Source organism: Populus nigra, chromosome 7, assembly GCF_951802175.1.
Source record: "Populus nigra chromosome 7, ddPopNigr1.1, whole genome shotgun sequence".
In the NCBI taxonomy this organism is placed as follows: Eukaryota; Viridiplantae; Streptophyta; class Magnoliopsida; order Malpighiales; family Salicaceae; genus Populus; species Populus nigra.
The window spans coordinates 11,940,278-11,958,319 of NC_084858.1; the positions used below are offsets into that span (position 1 = coordinate 11,940,278).

General features: G+C 31.4%; 2 protein-coding genes across 5 annotated transcripts; both read right to left on the minus strand.

The window, feature by feature from the left end:
• Positions 1-1,031: 1,031 nt before the first annotated feature.
• Positions 1,032-2,900, minus strand: LOC133698299 (small ribosomal subunit protein eS19x-like). The gene is made up of 4 exons (XM_062121183.1): positions 2,723-2,900; positions 1,820-1,910; positions 1,502-1,685; positions 1,032-1,292 (listed from the first exon to the last, which is right to left on the minus strand). The coding sequence occupies exons 1-4, from the start codon at positions 2,804-2,806 to the stop codon at positions 1,220-1,222; spliced, it is 432 nt and encodes a 143-aa protein (XP_061977167.1). The 5' UTR covers positions 2,807-2,900; the 3' UTR covers positions 1,032-1,219.
• Positions 2,901-11,375: 8,475 nt separating this feature from the next.
• On the minus strand, positions 11,376-14,937 carry LOC133698763 (microtubule-destabilizing protein 60-like). Of its 4 annotated transcripts, none has more exons than XM_062121809.1 (8): positions 13,814-14,935; positions 13,676-13,709; positions 13,486-13,578; positions 13,263-13,382; positions 12,843-12,941; positions 12,559-12,618; positions 12,378-12,472; positions 11,376-11,737 (listed from the first exon to the last, which is right to left on the minus strand). In XM_062121809.1, exons 1-8 carry the CDS (start codon positions 14,776-14,778, stop codon positions 11,629-11,631), a joined length of 1,575 nt encoding a protein of 524 aa, XP_061977793.1. In that variant the 5' UTR covers positions 14,779-14,935; the 3' UTR covers positions 11,376-11,628. The 4 variants fall into 4 exon arrangements, with proteins under 4 accessions (XP_061977793.1, XP_061977792.1, XP_061977791.1 ...); XM_062121808.1 differs by having other exon boundaries at positions 13,676-13,712; XM_062121807.1 differs by having other exon boundaries at positions 13,676-13,721.
• Between the last annotated feature and the right edge of the window lie 3,105 nt (positions 14,938-18,042).

Sequence of the window (18,042 nt, forward strand, 5' to 3'; positions counted from 1 at the left end):
TTAGCTCAACAAAAATAATGTTAAAATATGTAATTAAAATAAAATAAAAACATAAATTAAAAAATAAAAATAAAAACCAAGGGAAAAAACATTATTTTAATAAATATTGTTTTGTAATAAAATGTAAAATTAAATCCCCTCCTGTTAAATTTTTTTAATAACATTTAATTTATAATAAATTTAATGTTGATAGATATAATTAAAATTAAACAAATACCAAAACAAAAGGTTAAAAAAAAATCCTAATGAATAGTAAAAAAAAAACTCAAAACAAATAATCTTTTATTATTAATTTATTCTAGATTAAAAAAATATAAAAAAAGATATAAAAAACACTTTTAAAACTCATTACACCAGTCATGAAACAAGAAGTCTAATTTTCAATAGAAAATAAATAACAAAAACAAACTCAAAACAACCCACAAGACTAAAATAACCTTATAAATAATAAATTAAAAAATATAATTAAAATGGAATAAAAAACTACAGATTAAAACCATATTATTATAGTAAATAATATTATATGAAAAAATATACATTAAAATCTACTATAGTAAAAACAAAGGCAAATCACAGTTGCACAATTTATCACTTCCACCAAGAACTTTATCCTCTTTCATTTGGTAAAATTATATTCACTTTCCTGATCAATAAGCTTTTCATAATCCACAAGTGGGACCAATATGCTGAATTTTCTTTTTAAATTATGATAGAAATTTCTTTTTCTAGAAAAAAACATAAAGCTAAAAACGCACAGTGCAACCACAGAAGCAAACACTGCCTACTCCATTGAAATTGTGCAATGCTTGTGACTAAACACCAAAATAATCGAGGGCCAAAAATGGTTATAATCCAGAGCAATTATCAAGGAACACATGAAACATCTAGAAGCGAAACTTGCAGAAGTACCTGCGCTAGCACCGGGCAAATGGACAATTGAAAACAGTTACTGGTAAGGTGCATTTTTTGCAATAATATGGTCATATTATTACAAAACAGCACCCCATAACAAAAATGTAAGATAAAAGATCTAGCAAGATAAAAGTGCATAATCATAAAATGCAACAGAACAAAAACCACGTCCAAATACAAAACATTCAACAGTTGGATCCAAAAATTTCATAACATATAATCTTGTTGCTGCAGTCACATCTCTCCACAGGACTGAAAATTGAAATCTAAAAGTACGAAAGCAGAAACATAGCTCAACACTGATTGTTCAAGGGGCCACCACGATGCGTCCAGCAACTTGGTCAAGATCCCGTTGACCGCTTGAAGTGATTCTTCTCCCACTATTACATAAGCAAAAATAAACACATCAGAATGTAGGAAACTCCTTTTTGTATCAGAAGTATTATAATTATCAATCTAGTTCAATTGTGAAATGATAAAGTGAGCAACAACGCAGGATTTCATTGCAGAGCATATTGAAATTTGAACTATGCTAAAGAAACTATAGTTTGAAAACATTATAACACAAGGCATTAAGAAAATAATTCACCCCTTAGGATCAACATCGATGATGTTCATGTTCTGCAATTGTTGAAGAATGTGACGTGCAACAGAACCACTGCTCTTGCAGAAATGAGGTGGACGACTTCCATTCCTTTGGCTCCCACCATAAATCCTACGGAAAGCACCCACACCAAGGCCTCCCCTCAAGTAAATCTTCCTTGCCATGGAGGCTGAAATCAAGATTAAACATTACATATATAAAGAAAATATATTAACAGTGCATCACAAACGCTAAAACAAAACGAGTATGAGCTGGCACCCATGTGTGCCTGTGTGCACGCGAGTGAGGGAGAGAGAGACCTACCAGCTCTAATATAGTACCAGTCAGGATCATATGGCGCAAGCTCCTTAAATTTAGCAGTCTTCACAATATCAGTCCATGGAGGCAACTCTACCTGTTTGTGGACATAGAAGAAAAGGTTTAGAACTTCTGACCCAACACCAAAATGATGGTTGCTTGTAACACTACCATTACCAGATTCACCAATCCAGTAAAGCAAGATAGTATCACAGTCAAAATCAAATAAAGCTTTCATTTTTTTGTGCAGAAAGGACCACTGATAAAGAGAAAAAACAAATCTGTTGAAACAGGCATCACACACCCATCTCCAAATATTAAAAGTACTAAACCAAATATAAGACACTGAAAACTGTACAACAAACCATGATCATGGTCGCAGCACATGTATTAAACCTAATTATACATTATGAAATAACTCTAACAAACAGGACAGAGAAAAAAACCATCCAAGAACCAGGCACAACAGTACAGGTAACTTCTCTAGTTTTCCCTATTATACAACTTCCTCCTCTCCTCCTCACAAGTGCCAAATTAAAAAGCCAAATTCCACAATCCTATTAACCTCAACAAATCCAGTAGTGCATATTTTCCAAAGTCCATACTTTCAATCCAAACACGGGCCAGTTCTTACTCCTTGGCAAAAACCTAACAGACACCGGCAGTCAAAACTTCCACAGGACCAACAAACCATAAATTCCTAAGCGCCATAAATTTAACACAAAGCTTATGATTATGCATATATCACAATAAAAACAAAACGAAATGAAAACCAAAGAAGAGAAACTTTGGAAACCAAAAGGTATTTTAACGTAAACCCAAATCATCACTCACTAAAACAACAGATCCAGGATGCAAGAATCCGAAAACTATGCTTATAGATTTGTGTGTGTAAAAGAAAATAATTACCTTGCCAGATCGTTTAAGGTGAGCAGAGTAAGCCTTGACGAACTCATGAGGAGAAACGTCCTTCACAGTTTTAGCTGTCGCCATTGTTTTTCTGCTAAAAGAGAGCTCTTTTGATTCAAGCGAAAGCTGCGACCTGCTGCGAAGCTATCTCTCTCTCTCTCGTAGGGTTTCTGAAGAGATAATATTGGTATTTATATAGCAGCGGCTGATCTCATTAGGGTTTCGTTTCTTTGGGTTTCTTCTTTTTGACCCGATTGGTTTTCAATTTCACAGATAGGGTCACTTGAGATCTGGGCTTTAGTGGGCCGAATGAATGTTAATATCAATTGTGGATCGGACTTAATTGTAGCCCAATAGTTGAAATAAGAGTCTCTCATTTTTATTATTTTTATTTTTATTAAAAGAGAGAGAAGACCTTTTTAACATTTTAAACACCATGCTTATTTTAGGTTTAAGTTGTTCTTTGAGGGGAAAAAAAAGTCCCATAAATTTTGATATAGTTATGGATATTTTATAATTCAATTTAATAGAGTTATTTTATGAAAAAAGAAAAAAAAGATTAAGATGTCACCATAAATAATGCAAGTTTAATGTCCATTACTAGTATTGAATTGCTTTTACTAATTGATTTAAAACTGATTTCTTTCTGTGTTTTAAAAATATTTAAAAAAAATTAATTTTTTAATTTTTTTTATTTGCTTCAATTTTTTTCAGATCATTTTAATATATTAATATTAAAAATATTTTTTTAAAAAAAATAATCACTTTAACGTAACAAACATACTTTTCTAAAACAGTTGTTTCATGTAATTTCAAGTTCCATGTCATAATATCCAATAATAATATACGGAAGAGTGCTTTCTCTTCTTGACTCACCATGTTCAGATCTCAAGCTAGCTTTATCATGTATGAAGAGGTGGACTTACACACCATTAGATGTGTTGGTTATTGGATTATGCCTGATCCACTCATGATAGATAGGCCTGGTCTAAGTTATTAGAGGTGTTACTAAAAGAAGTAATCCTCTAATCATATATAAAGGGACATAACCTATATGAATTTTTATTTGTTAAATAATCATTCTCTCATTTTCTTCTCTCATCTTGGATTCTCTGTATTATTTTGATAAGATTTATAAAGACGCTCGTACTGTGGAATATCATTTTAGTTCTAGTAATTAAAGTGGCACTGAAGTAATTGACTTAGGAATAAGAAAATGAATTCTCAAAAGTAAGTTTTCCTTTTCAATCTACATTGATATCAAAGCCATGGTTTTTAATATTGTTTTTATGCAGTATATCTATATTACATGAACGATAGATGTAAATTTTATGTTAAAAGAATACTTTCATTGAGAATTTTGAATTTACAAAATTTTATGAAGTAATTTAGTTATGAATTTGTCTTTTCTATAATTAATTAGAAAAGACTTTCTGCATGGTAGTTGTATAATTCTATTATCAATTCATGAGTGAATTGATGATGGAAATGGAGATTGAAAACTGTCATTTCCATTTCCATTTCCAATTGACTCTAATTGCAGTAGTCAATTAGAGGCATTTGGTAGTTAATTAACTGTCATTTGACAATTAAAAAAAAACCCTAAAAGAACACATCTTTTAAGAGATGTGTAACTGCCATTCGGCAGTTAATATTTCCATTTTCAATTGACTACAATCCCAGTAGTCAATTGGAACTACCATTTAGCAGTTAAAAAAAAACCCGAATGAACACATCTTTTAAGAGATGTGTAACTGTCATTCGACAGTTAAAATGTATTAATATTAAAAATAATATTAAGACAATTAATATTTTTTGTTAATATAAATTGTCAAATTGTGGTGCCAATTTATTTACTGTTAAAATAAATTGCTTAATTTCTATATCTTTTTTAACATATATGATGATACATGCTTTAATTAAATATTAAGCATAATATTTATGTGCTTTTTGGAATATTTTGTTGTAGTGGATAGGCAACAATAAATTGATTATTTATTGGGTTATGCCTTTAATCTTGTTCACAAAATTTAAGAGCACATTGATTATATGTATTATTGGATGAGTAAACTAGCTATTAGTGGTGTTTATAAACTCTACATGAAACATCAAATGTTAATCGTTCTCAATTCTCTGCCCGAGGAATGGATGTTGGTGTGACTATCATTGGAATATAGGCTGGAATCCTTAGATTTCAACAATCTCGCAGATTAAATGTTGCTTGAGAGGGAACGTCAATATGCCGAAAAGGGTATACGACACACTGGAAGAAGCGCAGGTCGTTTGGATGCTGCTGCTAAATTCATTCCATGGTTTGAGCAGAATGAACTTGGAGGAGATGACTTTGATGAAGTGGATGACGTAATTAGAGACCCTGCTTATGTGCCTACAATATAAAATAATTCTGAAATTTATTATTCTTAATATTGTATTTTTTTGTAATTGGTTGTTTATTGTGAACTGCATATTTTATGTAATTTAAGTTTTAATTACATTATATATATATATATATATATATATATATATGATAATATCTGCAACCCTGATTAGTGGGAGTTGTTAGTTGAAACTAATAACTATAATTTTACACTCATTTCCAATAATAATTAAACCATACAAATGAAAATTGATTAAGTGTTTAACATTCTTTTCAATTCTATTGTATGTGTTAGATTATTATTTGTTTAATTTAGAATGGAGTGGTAAAATATGTCAATCAAATTGTACTAGATAGTAATATTTATAATTGCTGTCAATAGCGCTTAATATGGCTGCATCTATGAGTATTATTGCTGATTTGAACCATAGAGACAAACTAAGTGAAAAGAATTACAATGTTTGGCATCGTAAGATTGAGTATCTCCTGGAAATATAAGAAATGCTAGAAACAATCACACAACCGATGGTTGAACCTGAGCAAAGAAACACTGCTCATCACAAGCTTGATATGGAAGCATATCAAACCTATAAACGCAAAGATCGTGTAGCTCATATTTTGATGTTAAGCAGCATGAGAAATGATATCAGGCTGTGTTTTGAAAGGCATTGTTCAGCTTAATCTGTTTGGGACACAGTAAAGATTCAGTATGAAGAACCTCCACCACTAGATTTCGCTAACTAACCCTCAAATTCGATGGTTAAAAGAAGCGCCAAAATCAGACAATGAGGCAGCATCTTACAATCATCCCTCTAACTTATACGTTAGCAGTTGTGTAATGCTTGCTGAATCTGTTCCTTTTTGGACTATAGATTCAGGAACAACTGACCACATAGCAAGGGATCGAACAACCTTTGTGGAATTCTGTTGAATTTCAAAGGGAAGTAAATACATATACATAGGGAATAATGCTTCCACTGTTGTGCTTGGGATCGGTACCTGCAAACTAGATTTGCAAGGCAGTCGTACACTTTATCTTCATGATGTACTCTACACTGTAAAAGTTTGACGAAATTTTGTGTCTGTTCTTGCTTTACTCCAATTGGGCTTTAATATTGCGTTTATTGGTTGTTGTGTAAAAATACATATGGATAATATTTTTTATGGTTCTAGTTTTGTATTAAATGGTTTTATGGTGTTAGACACCGTTAATGTATCTATTAATTATGATGTTTAAATTTATGTTGTTCAAAATTCCAGCACTATTAATGATAGAAATATCATAACTTGGCATGCTATATTAGGACATATTGGGTAAGATCGATTACATAGATTAGCAAAAGCTGGTCTTTTAGGATCACTTACCAAAAAGGAATTGCCTGTTTATGAGCATTGCTTTGCTGGAAAAGCAACTAGATTACCATTTAGCAAAGCTAAAAGAGCTAGGAGTCCTTACAGCTTATTCATTCAGACATTTGTGGCCCAATGAATGTGAGAGCAAGACATAAAGGGAATTATTTCATCATATTTATAGATGATTTTACACAGTTTGGTCATGTTTATTTGATCTCACATAAGTTTGAAGCATTGGATTGCTTCATTCGATACATTAATTTGGTAAAGAATAAACTAAGTACCAAGATCAAAGCTTTAAAAATTGATCGAGGATGTGAATATCTGTTTGAACAATTTAAAATTTTTTATGATGAAAAGGGTATAGCTAGATAGCTAACTATTCCTTATACTCCACAACAAAATGGTGTAGCGGAAAGGAGGAATAAAACCCTATTTGATATGGTTAAGTCAACGATGATGCAAGCTAACTTACCAATTTCGTTTTGGGGAGATACATTGTTAACTGCTGCTTATATACTTAATCGTGTGCCCTCTAAATTTATCTCATCCACCTCATATGAACTATGAAATGGTGTCAAAACTAATCTAAGTTATTTCCATCCATGGAGTTATGCAGCTTATATTCACAATACTTCTCATGAAGATGAGAAACTTGGTCTTAGGGGGAAGAAGTGTATCCTTATACGATATTCTGAACATTCCAAAGGATTTGTATTTATTGGTGAAAAAACTGATGGAAGAGTGACGAAGATTGAATTGCGTGATGTTGTATTCTTAGAAAAGGTTTTTTCAAAGACATGTGAGGTTGAAAAAGATTTTCAATTATATGAAATGGAAAATCTAGATTATGGTGCAACAAGCCATTCAGCAGAGGACTTGGATGAAACTTTTAATCCTCGTAGAAATAATGGGAGTGATATTTTATCTATTCCTACTCTCATGGAGCAAGATCATGAGCAATCCCAACCTCGAAGAAGCATTTGTGAACTAATTCCTCGTCATCGATTTAAGATTGAAGAGGAAGCATTCATGATTGCTCCACAAGATGATGAAGAGCCTAAAACATCCAGTCATGCTTTATCTAGTCCTAAAGCAAGAGAATGGATTAAAGTTATGGAAGAAGAAATGGAGTCGATGAAAATTAATCAAGTCTAGAACTTGGTTGATTTATCGCCAAGACAAAGATCCATTTGAAATAAATGGGTTCTTAAAATTAAACGTAAGGCAGAGGGGTCAATAGAATGTTATAAGGCTCGGCTAATAGCGAAAGGCTATACTTAAGAAGAGGGAATTGATTATGAAGATACATTCTCACTAGTTGTGAGGATTACTTCAGTTCGTCTCATTTTAGTTATAGTCACACATATGGACCTAAAGTTATACCAAATGAATGTTAGAACTGCGTTTCTCAATGGAGAACTAAATAAGAAGATCTATATGGATCAGCGTTTAGGCTTTGAGACTAAAGGACAAGAGCGTAAAGTTTGCAAGCTTAAAAGATCCATATATGGTCTTAAGCAAGCCTCTAAATAACGGAACATCAAGTTTCATCAAGCTGTCCTTAAGGATGGTTTTACAATGATGGAAGAAGATCATTACGTGTATTTAAAATGTTCTAACAATAGTTTTATAATATTGTCTTTATATGTTGACGACATTTTAATAGTTGGAAATAGCAAAGAGATGATTGATACTACTAAAAAGTGGTTATCATCAAACTTTGAAATGAAAGACATGGGCGAGGCCATTTATGTTCTTGATATGAAAATCATAAAAGATCGCTCTAAAAGGCTTTTGGGTTTAGCTCAAGAGACTTACATTAAAAAGATGTTAGAGTGCTATCACATGCAAGATACAAACCAATGGACACCCTTTTTGATAAAAGTTTGAGCTTAAGCTGTGATATGTGTCCCAAGACTCTAAAAGAAAAAGAGAAAATATCCAGAGTACCTTATGCCAGTGCTGTTAGTAGTTTGATGCATGCAATGATGTGCACACGTCCCGATATATGTTATGTTGTTGGATTGGTTAGCCAATATCAATCAAACCTTGGTTAGAAACACTGGATGACAGTCAAAAGGATTTTACAATATTTAGAAGGAACTTCAAATTACATGCTATGTTACCAAGGAAAGAAAGATTTATGTTTGATTGGTTACCCTGATGTTGATTGGGGAAGAGATGTCGACCAATCCAAATTAACTTCAGAATGTGCTTTCTTGCTTAATGATAGTGCAATACTATGGAAGAGCAAGAAACAATCCTGCATATCCTTATCTACCATGGAGGCTGAGTATGTAGCTTGTTCCGCAGTAACACAAGATGTTGTTTGGTTAAAAAAATTCCTGTATCATTTGAAAATTATCAAATCAGTATCAGACCTAGTGACAATTTACTGTGATAACACTGTTGTAATAGCTGTGGCCAAAGATTTAAAATACCATGAAAAGACCAAACACATCAAGATGAGATATCACTACATTAGAGAAGCAATTACTGAACAAGATGTGATCCTAAAACCCATTTTTACAAATTCTATGGTTGCAGATCCACTTACAAAACCAATAGCAAGGGATGTATTTGTTAGAAATGTGAGATCCCTTGGCCTATGTAGAATGTAATTAGTAATATAATTAGTTTTAAGGATCATACGAAAGCTTACAGTGATTGAGTAATGAATAAATGTCATTAGAATATCATTTTATTCGTTATTTTTTTTATGGATTATATTGAGTATCGTATAGTACAATTTGTTAAAGTATATAGATAGACTTAGATTGGCTCACTCACATGAGCAATCACCTCTAACAACTTGTATTGTGAGTAGAGATGAAACTACTTGAGTTTTAATGCTCAATAAGCGACTTGAGCGCAGTGGGAACAATTTTAACACAAAATGATTATTAAAATGTCACATTAGCTGGGACCAAGATGAGGTTCTTAAATAAAAGAATCGACATGAATGAATTCCCACAATTCATATGTCTATTATGATTGAAGTCGAGTATGAAATTATTCATCTGCCACTAATGAAAAATGAGCAAATGAGAATTTCTGATTTGAAGTCTATATTTTTAGCAATAAGACTAAGACTCGTATAGTGTATTTCCTTTAACAAGGAGAGCAACGACATACACTTTTTGTCTTAGAAAAGAAAAGAGTAAACTCCACTATAACATGTATTTCATACTACATGTGTTAGCGACCATTACAGGAATAAAGAATGGATCCCTACTTCTTTATTATGTGAGTCCTGAAGATCATATCTAAGATCTTAAAATCTTACCCTTTGACTATATTATGAGGTGATGTATTAATGATCACTATTTTATGAGTATATCTTATGGTCATGGAATGTTCGACTTAAAGGAATACACTTAGAAAAACGAGTTAATTCAGATTTGATTGATATGAGAGCGAAATAAAAAGTAATTTTAATTCTACACCTGTTACTTGTATTCACCGGCCGGGATCATATCACTTGAATATATTTGATATGATTTAGATTACTTGTAATTGTAAGGATGGATTGAGTATGAAATTCTTGAGAGATTGAATTATATTCAGTCATGTGTACCTAAAAGTGCTTGAGGTATATTAGTACACTTTAAGGAATAGTTAATTATAAGGTTGATGTCTCCTATATGGCCTGTATTAGGTTTATATATTGGAGCTCCTTTCACTGTGTGCTTCAGGTCGCACAGTCCATTCGTCAAGTATGAAATTCTTGTGCAAGTTTGAAGTATAAAGTATTAGAGAGATTCAGTCCTTCATGGGCGAGTGGAAGATGTTGGTTATTGGGTTGGGCCTGGTCCGCCCATAATGGACGAGTCTGGTCCAAGTTATTAGATGAGTTACTAAATGAAGTCCTCTAATCATATATAAAGGGACATAACCCATATGGAAATGTCAAGGTTTTCATTTATTGAATAATCATTCTCTCATTTTCTTCTCTCATCTTGGACTCTCTACATTACTTTGACAAGATTTACAAAGATGTTCATACTGTGGAATATCATTTTGGTTCTAGTAATTGAAGTGACACTGAAATAATTGATTTAGAAATAAAAAAGCGAATTCTCACAAGTAAGTTTTTCTTTCCAATCTACAAAATGAAAACACAAAATCATAGACGATGCAATTAATGTGTATTGACCTTGAAAACACAGACGCCAAATGTTCAGCCTTATACATCGTCATGGAAGCATTATTAATTAAAAATTATTTTGTAGAAACACCACTGTTTACTAAATAATAAATCATTGTGGACAGTAACAATTATTTGTCTTTTTTTTTTAGTTTTTCTATTATTACACTTTTATAAATCCAAATTAATTACCAATTAAAACATATTTATTCAAAAAAGATAAGATTCAAAGATGAAACAAAAGGAATGAAAAGATATGTTTTTTCTAAACTTGAAGTAAACTTTAATCCTCCAACTTTTAAAATTATAAACTTTCAGTTCCTGACAATTTATGAAATTTAAATTTTAGTCCAAAACTTTTTTTTCCTTATTTTTTTGGTCCCGTTTAAGAGAGGAGAGAAAAAAGTGGCTAGATTCCTAATAGAGAGATAAATTTTCAGTTAAGACCGACTCAAGCCATGAAAGTAGATGATTTTGGTGTCAATGAGTTCCTTTTGATGGAGAAAGTTTATACAAGGTGTTCCCTCCTAAACTTACCTGAAATGATAGATCTAAACCCGATAAATTTTTTTATTTCAAGTTGATTGCAGATTTTAAAATTAATTTCTGAATTATTAGAGGTTGTGAATGTATTTTACAAGGTGTCTAAAATGTGTTTATCCCAGTCTGAAATAGACCAGCCTAATTTCCCGGTGACCCTATCTCCGGAATCAAGGTCCAGACACGAAAATAAATTGGGAAATGGAAATATTAAAGGAAAAGGCAAATAAGAATTGAGAACTTCATGTCCTTTTTATTTTTATTTTCAAGAGTTTCACTGCACAAGTACACACACAAGAAGCCAGAGACAGTTCTCAAAACTGCAACTAAAATTGGTTGCCTTGTATATTATACAGATTTGGGAAGAGATGAAAGAAAAATGGAGAAAAAGAACCAGGGTCAACATTATTTTATTAAATACCAATTGACAAGGAATGAATGAATGAATATGCCTAACCACCACCCTATTCTATCTTCTTTGTTGCTCTATTGATCATAACTGTAGCTGCTGACATCGTTCCAGGATTGACAGGACTTGATCTTCTTGTGTCTGCGGAGCTTTGCTTCGTTCGCCATTGTTGGATGCTTAATTGACCTTAACAAATCCAAACACGACAGAAAAGACGTCATTATTGACTTGAAATCACAACAATTCGGTAAGCTGCACTGGAAAATGTCTCGAAAGGGGAAGGTATCCACGTAACAATGATATATACTTTATGTGTTACTAGGACTGGATGACACAACAGAGCAAACAAAGGAGACGCAGAAAAGCAGCCTTTACCATTTTGCAACAACACTATTAAGCACCACAATCTACAAATCAAACAAACGAGGTATAGTACAAGCCGTACAATCTAAGCTTATGATCCAAGAGCAAAATGCCAAATATAGATGTAAAATATACAAGCAAGAAATTGAATAGAAGTGCTAAACTCTGTGAATGCGCTGTGAAACAAAGCGCGATGCTTTCAAGAATTACAAGCAGAACGCTTTAAAAGGCCACAAAATATTTCCTATAAACTAGACAAATCCTTCAGAGAAATAACAAATTCAAGTCTGTGGCATCGATATTGAAAGTATTGCATACAATACAGGAGCAATGACAAGGGGCTGGGAAGGCAGTTGAGGCAATGGCCATCCTAGCTCTAAAAACTTTAAACGAGCTTCATTAGGAAATGAAGTGCTTGCGAGAGACGTGCATGTGCATAAATAAAGTGGATGGTAAACCTTACCTTCTGGGAATGAATGGCCGGTCAAAATAGGGCATAGGCTGCGCTTTTGGAACGAGCTCCTTTCTCAATCTGCGTACCTCTTCCTCTTCTGCCACCTACAAGAGCCAACAGTGAATGTGAAGATTTTAATCAAAATGAAACAACATAACCTCAAAATCATGCCTTTTCTTTCTATATGTACCTTTTGTTGCCTCTCTCTTTCCATCTTGTATTGCTCAATCAAGCTCATCTTCTCAGATACCTGATTGCATTTTAATACAGACAAATGATGAAGCTACTTCCAAATAAGGCTTGGTGCAGTAAAAGTTTAATTTAGCTAGAATCAACAGGTAACATTAAATGGCATGATTATTCGCACATTGAAGCATACACTTATCAACCATGAGAGGAGAATAAATTGAGCAGTGGACATTTAAAATCAGCACTAAAACCTCGTATGCTGCTAATTACTAGTAAGAAAATTACCTGATGGTCAAAGTCAGCACGCTCCACAGCTCGAATATCACTACGGAGCTTCAGGTCGATGGGCCTGGTGTTTTCTTTCACCGGAGGTTTGATTAGGCACTGCAGAAAATGCCACTGTGAGTAATAAATGATCACAAATGTATGATTAAAGTCTCAATTCCTAAACAGGCATGTAAATTTAGACAGAACAACCCAATGTCGTTGAACTTGTGAACAAAAATATTTTTCTAATCCTTAATTGCATAATCCTTATGACCACAAACATGTCAACTAATCTCAGTTCTATACACTATTTATATTTTTTTTTCAAACCATAAGTGTAGAACACGCTATTAACTATACAGCACACGGAACTGGTCTTCAAGTTTATAAAGCATCTTGCAGTATTCATTGCCAACTTAAATCAGAGAAAGGACTAACCTGTGGTTCATCTGTTGTCCAAGGAAGGCCTTGTGCGATAGGAATCCGCAGCTTCTCCTCTTCCGTCATTATTTCTTGTATCTTCTTTGTGAATTCTTCTTCCTTCAGTCTTCCCCTTTGCTATAATGAGAACCAATCAACAAGATTTAGAATATGATTCATTACAAAACAATGTCAACACTCCATGATCGGCTCTCATGATGCAAAGAAAAAAGTTACTCACTTCTGTCCTAAGCTTAAATGGCTTTTGGCTTGTGATTTTAATTTGCTTCTTCTTCAATCTCCTCCCCCCGGTTGTTGCACCTGACTCGGCACTCTAAAAATTCAAACAAGGTCACAGAAATCACAAGCTGAAACATCATACGCATACATAGATCAAATAAGAAACTAAAAGGAGGCAAAGAAAATCTCACATTTCTTCGGCTTCTCCTGCCTCCATTAGATGACCTGCTAGAATTACTGGCATTTCAAAATATAGAAAGCTAAACTAAAAACGAAACAATTTATCAAATGTGGGGGTCAATAAAATCGATTCAGCGATCATCACTAACCTGCCTTGACTGCCATCCCATGAAGAGGAAATAGAAATCCTTGTATCCAGACCGAGATTCTCAGAAGTCAAAAAGAAACCAGATGGACAGAATGAAGAAGAAGAGATGTTTGTCTCAGATACCTCAGCATGCTGAAATCCTGGCAATGAAAATGAAGAAGAGAACTCAGTATCAGGCAACACTTTAGGAAGCTGCAATCCAGGCAAAGCCCATTGCATTGCCTTCTTTCTATTCTCCTTTATCTCCTCCTCTTCAGTCCTATCTGATTCTTTCGGATTTGGTAGGGTAAAAAGCTTCTCGAAGGCCTCAACCAAATGCTTCACCTTCCCATTGTCAGGTGCACTGTCTCTTGCTTCTTCAAGTAATTTATTTCTCCTTCTCTTGATTTTAGAACTACCCATTTGTCCCGATTTCTCAATTTCGCAAGAATATTGAGCATCTGATCCTTCCCTATCCTCAATATCAAGATTTTGATCCATTAAACGGTCTTCTATCTCCTCCTCTGAAACTTCTCTCCCAACTTTATAATCAAAGGCCTTTCCTTTATCTGTGTCACCTTTCTCTTCAACGTCATTCTTGTTCTTGAAGAACTCCTCCTGTGAAGCCCTTAATGTCTCATAGGCCAAACACAAACACTTCTTTACACTGCCCCCATATCTCTCTTTGCACTTACAGTCCACAGTTGTTGGATTTGAATTCAAAGTCTCCTTCTTCGAATTCTTTTTTGCCACTACAAACCTTCTTTCCCTAATCTTTTTTCTGGGTGAAAAAATGGCTGGATTGGGATTCAAAGTCGGGTTCTTGGAGGCAGATTTTTGGGATTTTGTTGAAGGAGAATTTGTGGGTTTTGAACAAGGGCTTAAATGGGAAAGGTTTGGATTCGAATTCTCAGATAATTTTGATTGAAACCCATGACGGTCTTTTACCGGAGTGGCCGATTTTGGATTCTTGGCATTCAATTCCATGAAGAATCACTTCAAAACACCAAAATCAATAAAGGGTTTCTTAGTTGTGAGGGTATAGATTGAGAGAGAGAGAGAGAGAGAGAGAGAGAGAGATGGGTTTGTTTCTTTGATCTTTCCTACGTGAGAGAGCAAAGAATGAGGGCATAGATGACGTTGAAGAGAGGAAGAAACGTTAAGGTTTTTGACGCTCTTTGTAACGGCTAGTTTTTTTTTTTGGGTTGTCGTTGTATTATTAATTTGAATTTTGTTTTGGGTTTTTTACCGTTAAATTGAGTGTTCAGGGGATTAGCACGGTGGTGGTGGAATATATAAATAAATTTATTTTTAATATAATTTTAAAAGGAATTTATATATTTTCAAAACATGAAGCATATCTCAAGAGATAATAGAAAATATCAATATATTTGGTGAGTATGATATTGATACAAAAATTCCCATATATTTGGTGATTAAAAATTTTAGCATTTTTAAATTCATTTCTTTTTATTTTCAGATCGAACAAAGAGAAACATATAGAATGGGATCAATGAAAAAGAAACTTCGGAATGGTCGGGCCCAACCCCTGAAAGCTCTCTTAATAATATTTATAGGTTTAGCCTAAAAAGCAGGGAAAAAAATGAGATTTTGAATTTGACCCCTTTAATTTCATTTTCTGACTCTGCCCTATGGAGTATAATAAAAATAGTTGTCTTCTCTGTCTTTTTTTTTATAAAAATATTGTTTATTTTTATGTTTTAAAAATACTTTTTAAAAAAATTAATTTTTTTTTATTTTTTTTTTCAAATTAATATTTTTTGATGTTTTCAAATCATTTTGATGTGTTAATATTAAAAATAATTTTTAAAAATAAAAAAATATATTTTAATATACTTTTAAATAAAAAACATTTTAATTTCTATGAGGCTTTGAAAAAAAAAAAAAGACTTCATGACTAATCATCGAAAGATTTGGGCTGTTTTTTTTTTTTTTTTTTACAAGATTTGTGCTGCCTTTGCTAAATGCTTAACGAACTGAGTTTTGTACCCAATTATTATTATTATTATTATTATTATTATTAATAATAAAGGGTATCATCAATCTCAAAAACAAAAACAAAGAAAAGTAAGGGTACCAGTGGTAGATTGTCCGTACATCAAGACAAAATCCTTCATTAAATAATTAATACTCGGATCAATAATATTTATAATAAAATTATTTTGCAATAAATCATAGATGATAACATGCAAAGCATGTTCTCTTATCGATAAAGATAAACCTTCATGTGTTCGTAACAAATCTCTTTCTCGTCACTAGGTAACCTATATTCTTGAGACTTTCTCCTTAAATTATTATTTCATAAAGGTTTGATTTATTTCATGAAAAGTGATTTATATAAAATTAATTTTTTAGAAACCACTTTCTAATATTTTTTTTTACTATTATAAAAATTAAACAATAAAAAATATTTTATAATAAAAAGAATTTAGTTTGATTTTCAGAAATATGTTTTTTTTTTAATTTTAAACAGAATATACTTTATAGAAGTTGCAATAAAATTAAAAAAAAAACTTGTTATTTGTTGATTATATTAAATCTGGTTCTCAATCTTTTCATTGTTATATTCTTTTAATCATTTTTTAATTATTTTTTCAATTCTCTCCCTTAGAATTTGATTTAATTTTATTTTTATATCAATTTCGATCCTTATTATTTTAATTGTTATTTGTTTTTCTCTTATTATTTTTTAATTGATTTTTTTTATCTATAAGACTTGATCCCTATTTTTTTATTGCTATTTTTTTATTTGAAATAATTTATGAATTCTTTTTCAATTTCATACTCCAACTTTTTTATATATCAATTTTGGTCCTAATTCTTTTAATAAACTTGAAAACAAATTAAAAAATTAAAAAGTTATTTTCCACCTTAATTTCATGGCATAATCAAATATTAAAAAATATTTTTCAATTTATTTTTCATGACACTATAAAACATCAGAAAATAATCTACTTTTCAGGAATCTACTTTCTATAAAAGCCACTTTTCAAAAGAAAACTATTTTCCGGCAAATAAATAGAGCCTTAGTATAGACTAGATTATTTAGTTTTCAGGAAAGTATTTTTCTTTTATTTTAGGTAGACTATACTTTCTAGAAGTTGCAAAAAAAAAAAATATATCTTGTTATTTGTTGATTATATTAAATTTAGTTCCTAATCTTTTGATTTCTATATATTTTGTTTTGAATATTTATTTATTTTTATTTTCAATTTTATCCCTTATAATTTGATTTTATATCAATTTCCGTCTTTATTTTTTTTATTGTTATTTATATTTCTCTTATCATTTTTTTAATTGAATTGTTTTTATTTATCAAATTCGGTTCCCATTCTTTTTATTGCTACTAGTTTATTTGAAATAATTTATGATTTGTTTTCAATTTCATACTCCAACATTTTTCATATATTGATTTTGGTCCCAATTCTTTTAATAAATTTGGAAAAAAATAAAAAATAAAAAGTTGTTTTTCACCTTATTTTTCATGGTATAACTAAATACTAAAAAGTATTTTTCAATTTATTTTTCATGATACTGCCAAATATCAGAAAATCTACTTTTCAGGAATCTACTTTCCATGAAAACCACTTTCCAAAAGAAAAATATTTTCCGGCAAACAAATCGAATCTTGATGTAAACTAGATTATTTAGTTTCAAGAAAAGTGTTTTTCTTTTATTTTGGGTGGAATATACTTTCCAGAAGTTGTAAAAAAATCTTGTTATTTATTGATTATATCAAATTTGATCCCCTAATCTTTTGATTTTTATATATTTTTTTTAAAATTATTTTTTATTTATTTTTATTTTCAATTTTGCTCCTTATAATTTATTTCTATATCAATTTTGATATTCATTCTTTTGATTGTTATTTGTTTTTCTCTTATCATTTTCATAATTGATTTTTTTTCTATGAGATTTGGTCCCCATTATTTTTATTGCTATTTGTTTATTTGAAATAATTTATGATTTTTTTCAATTTCATACTTCAACTTTTTTATCTATCAATTTTGGTTCTAATTCTTTTAATAAATTTGAAAAAATTAAAAAGTTATTTTACATCTTATTTTTCATGGCATAACGAAACATTAAAAAGTGTTTTTCAAATTATTTTTCATGACACTATCAAACATCATAAAATAATCTAATTTTCAGAAATCTATTTTCCACATAAACTACTTAAAAAAAATTATTTTTCAGCAAACAAATAGGACTTAGTGTAGACTAGATTAT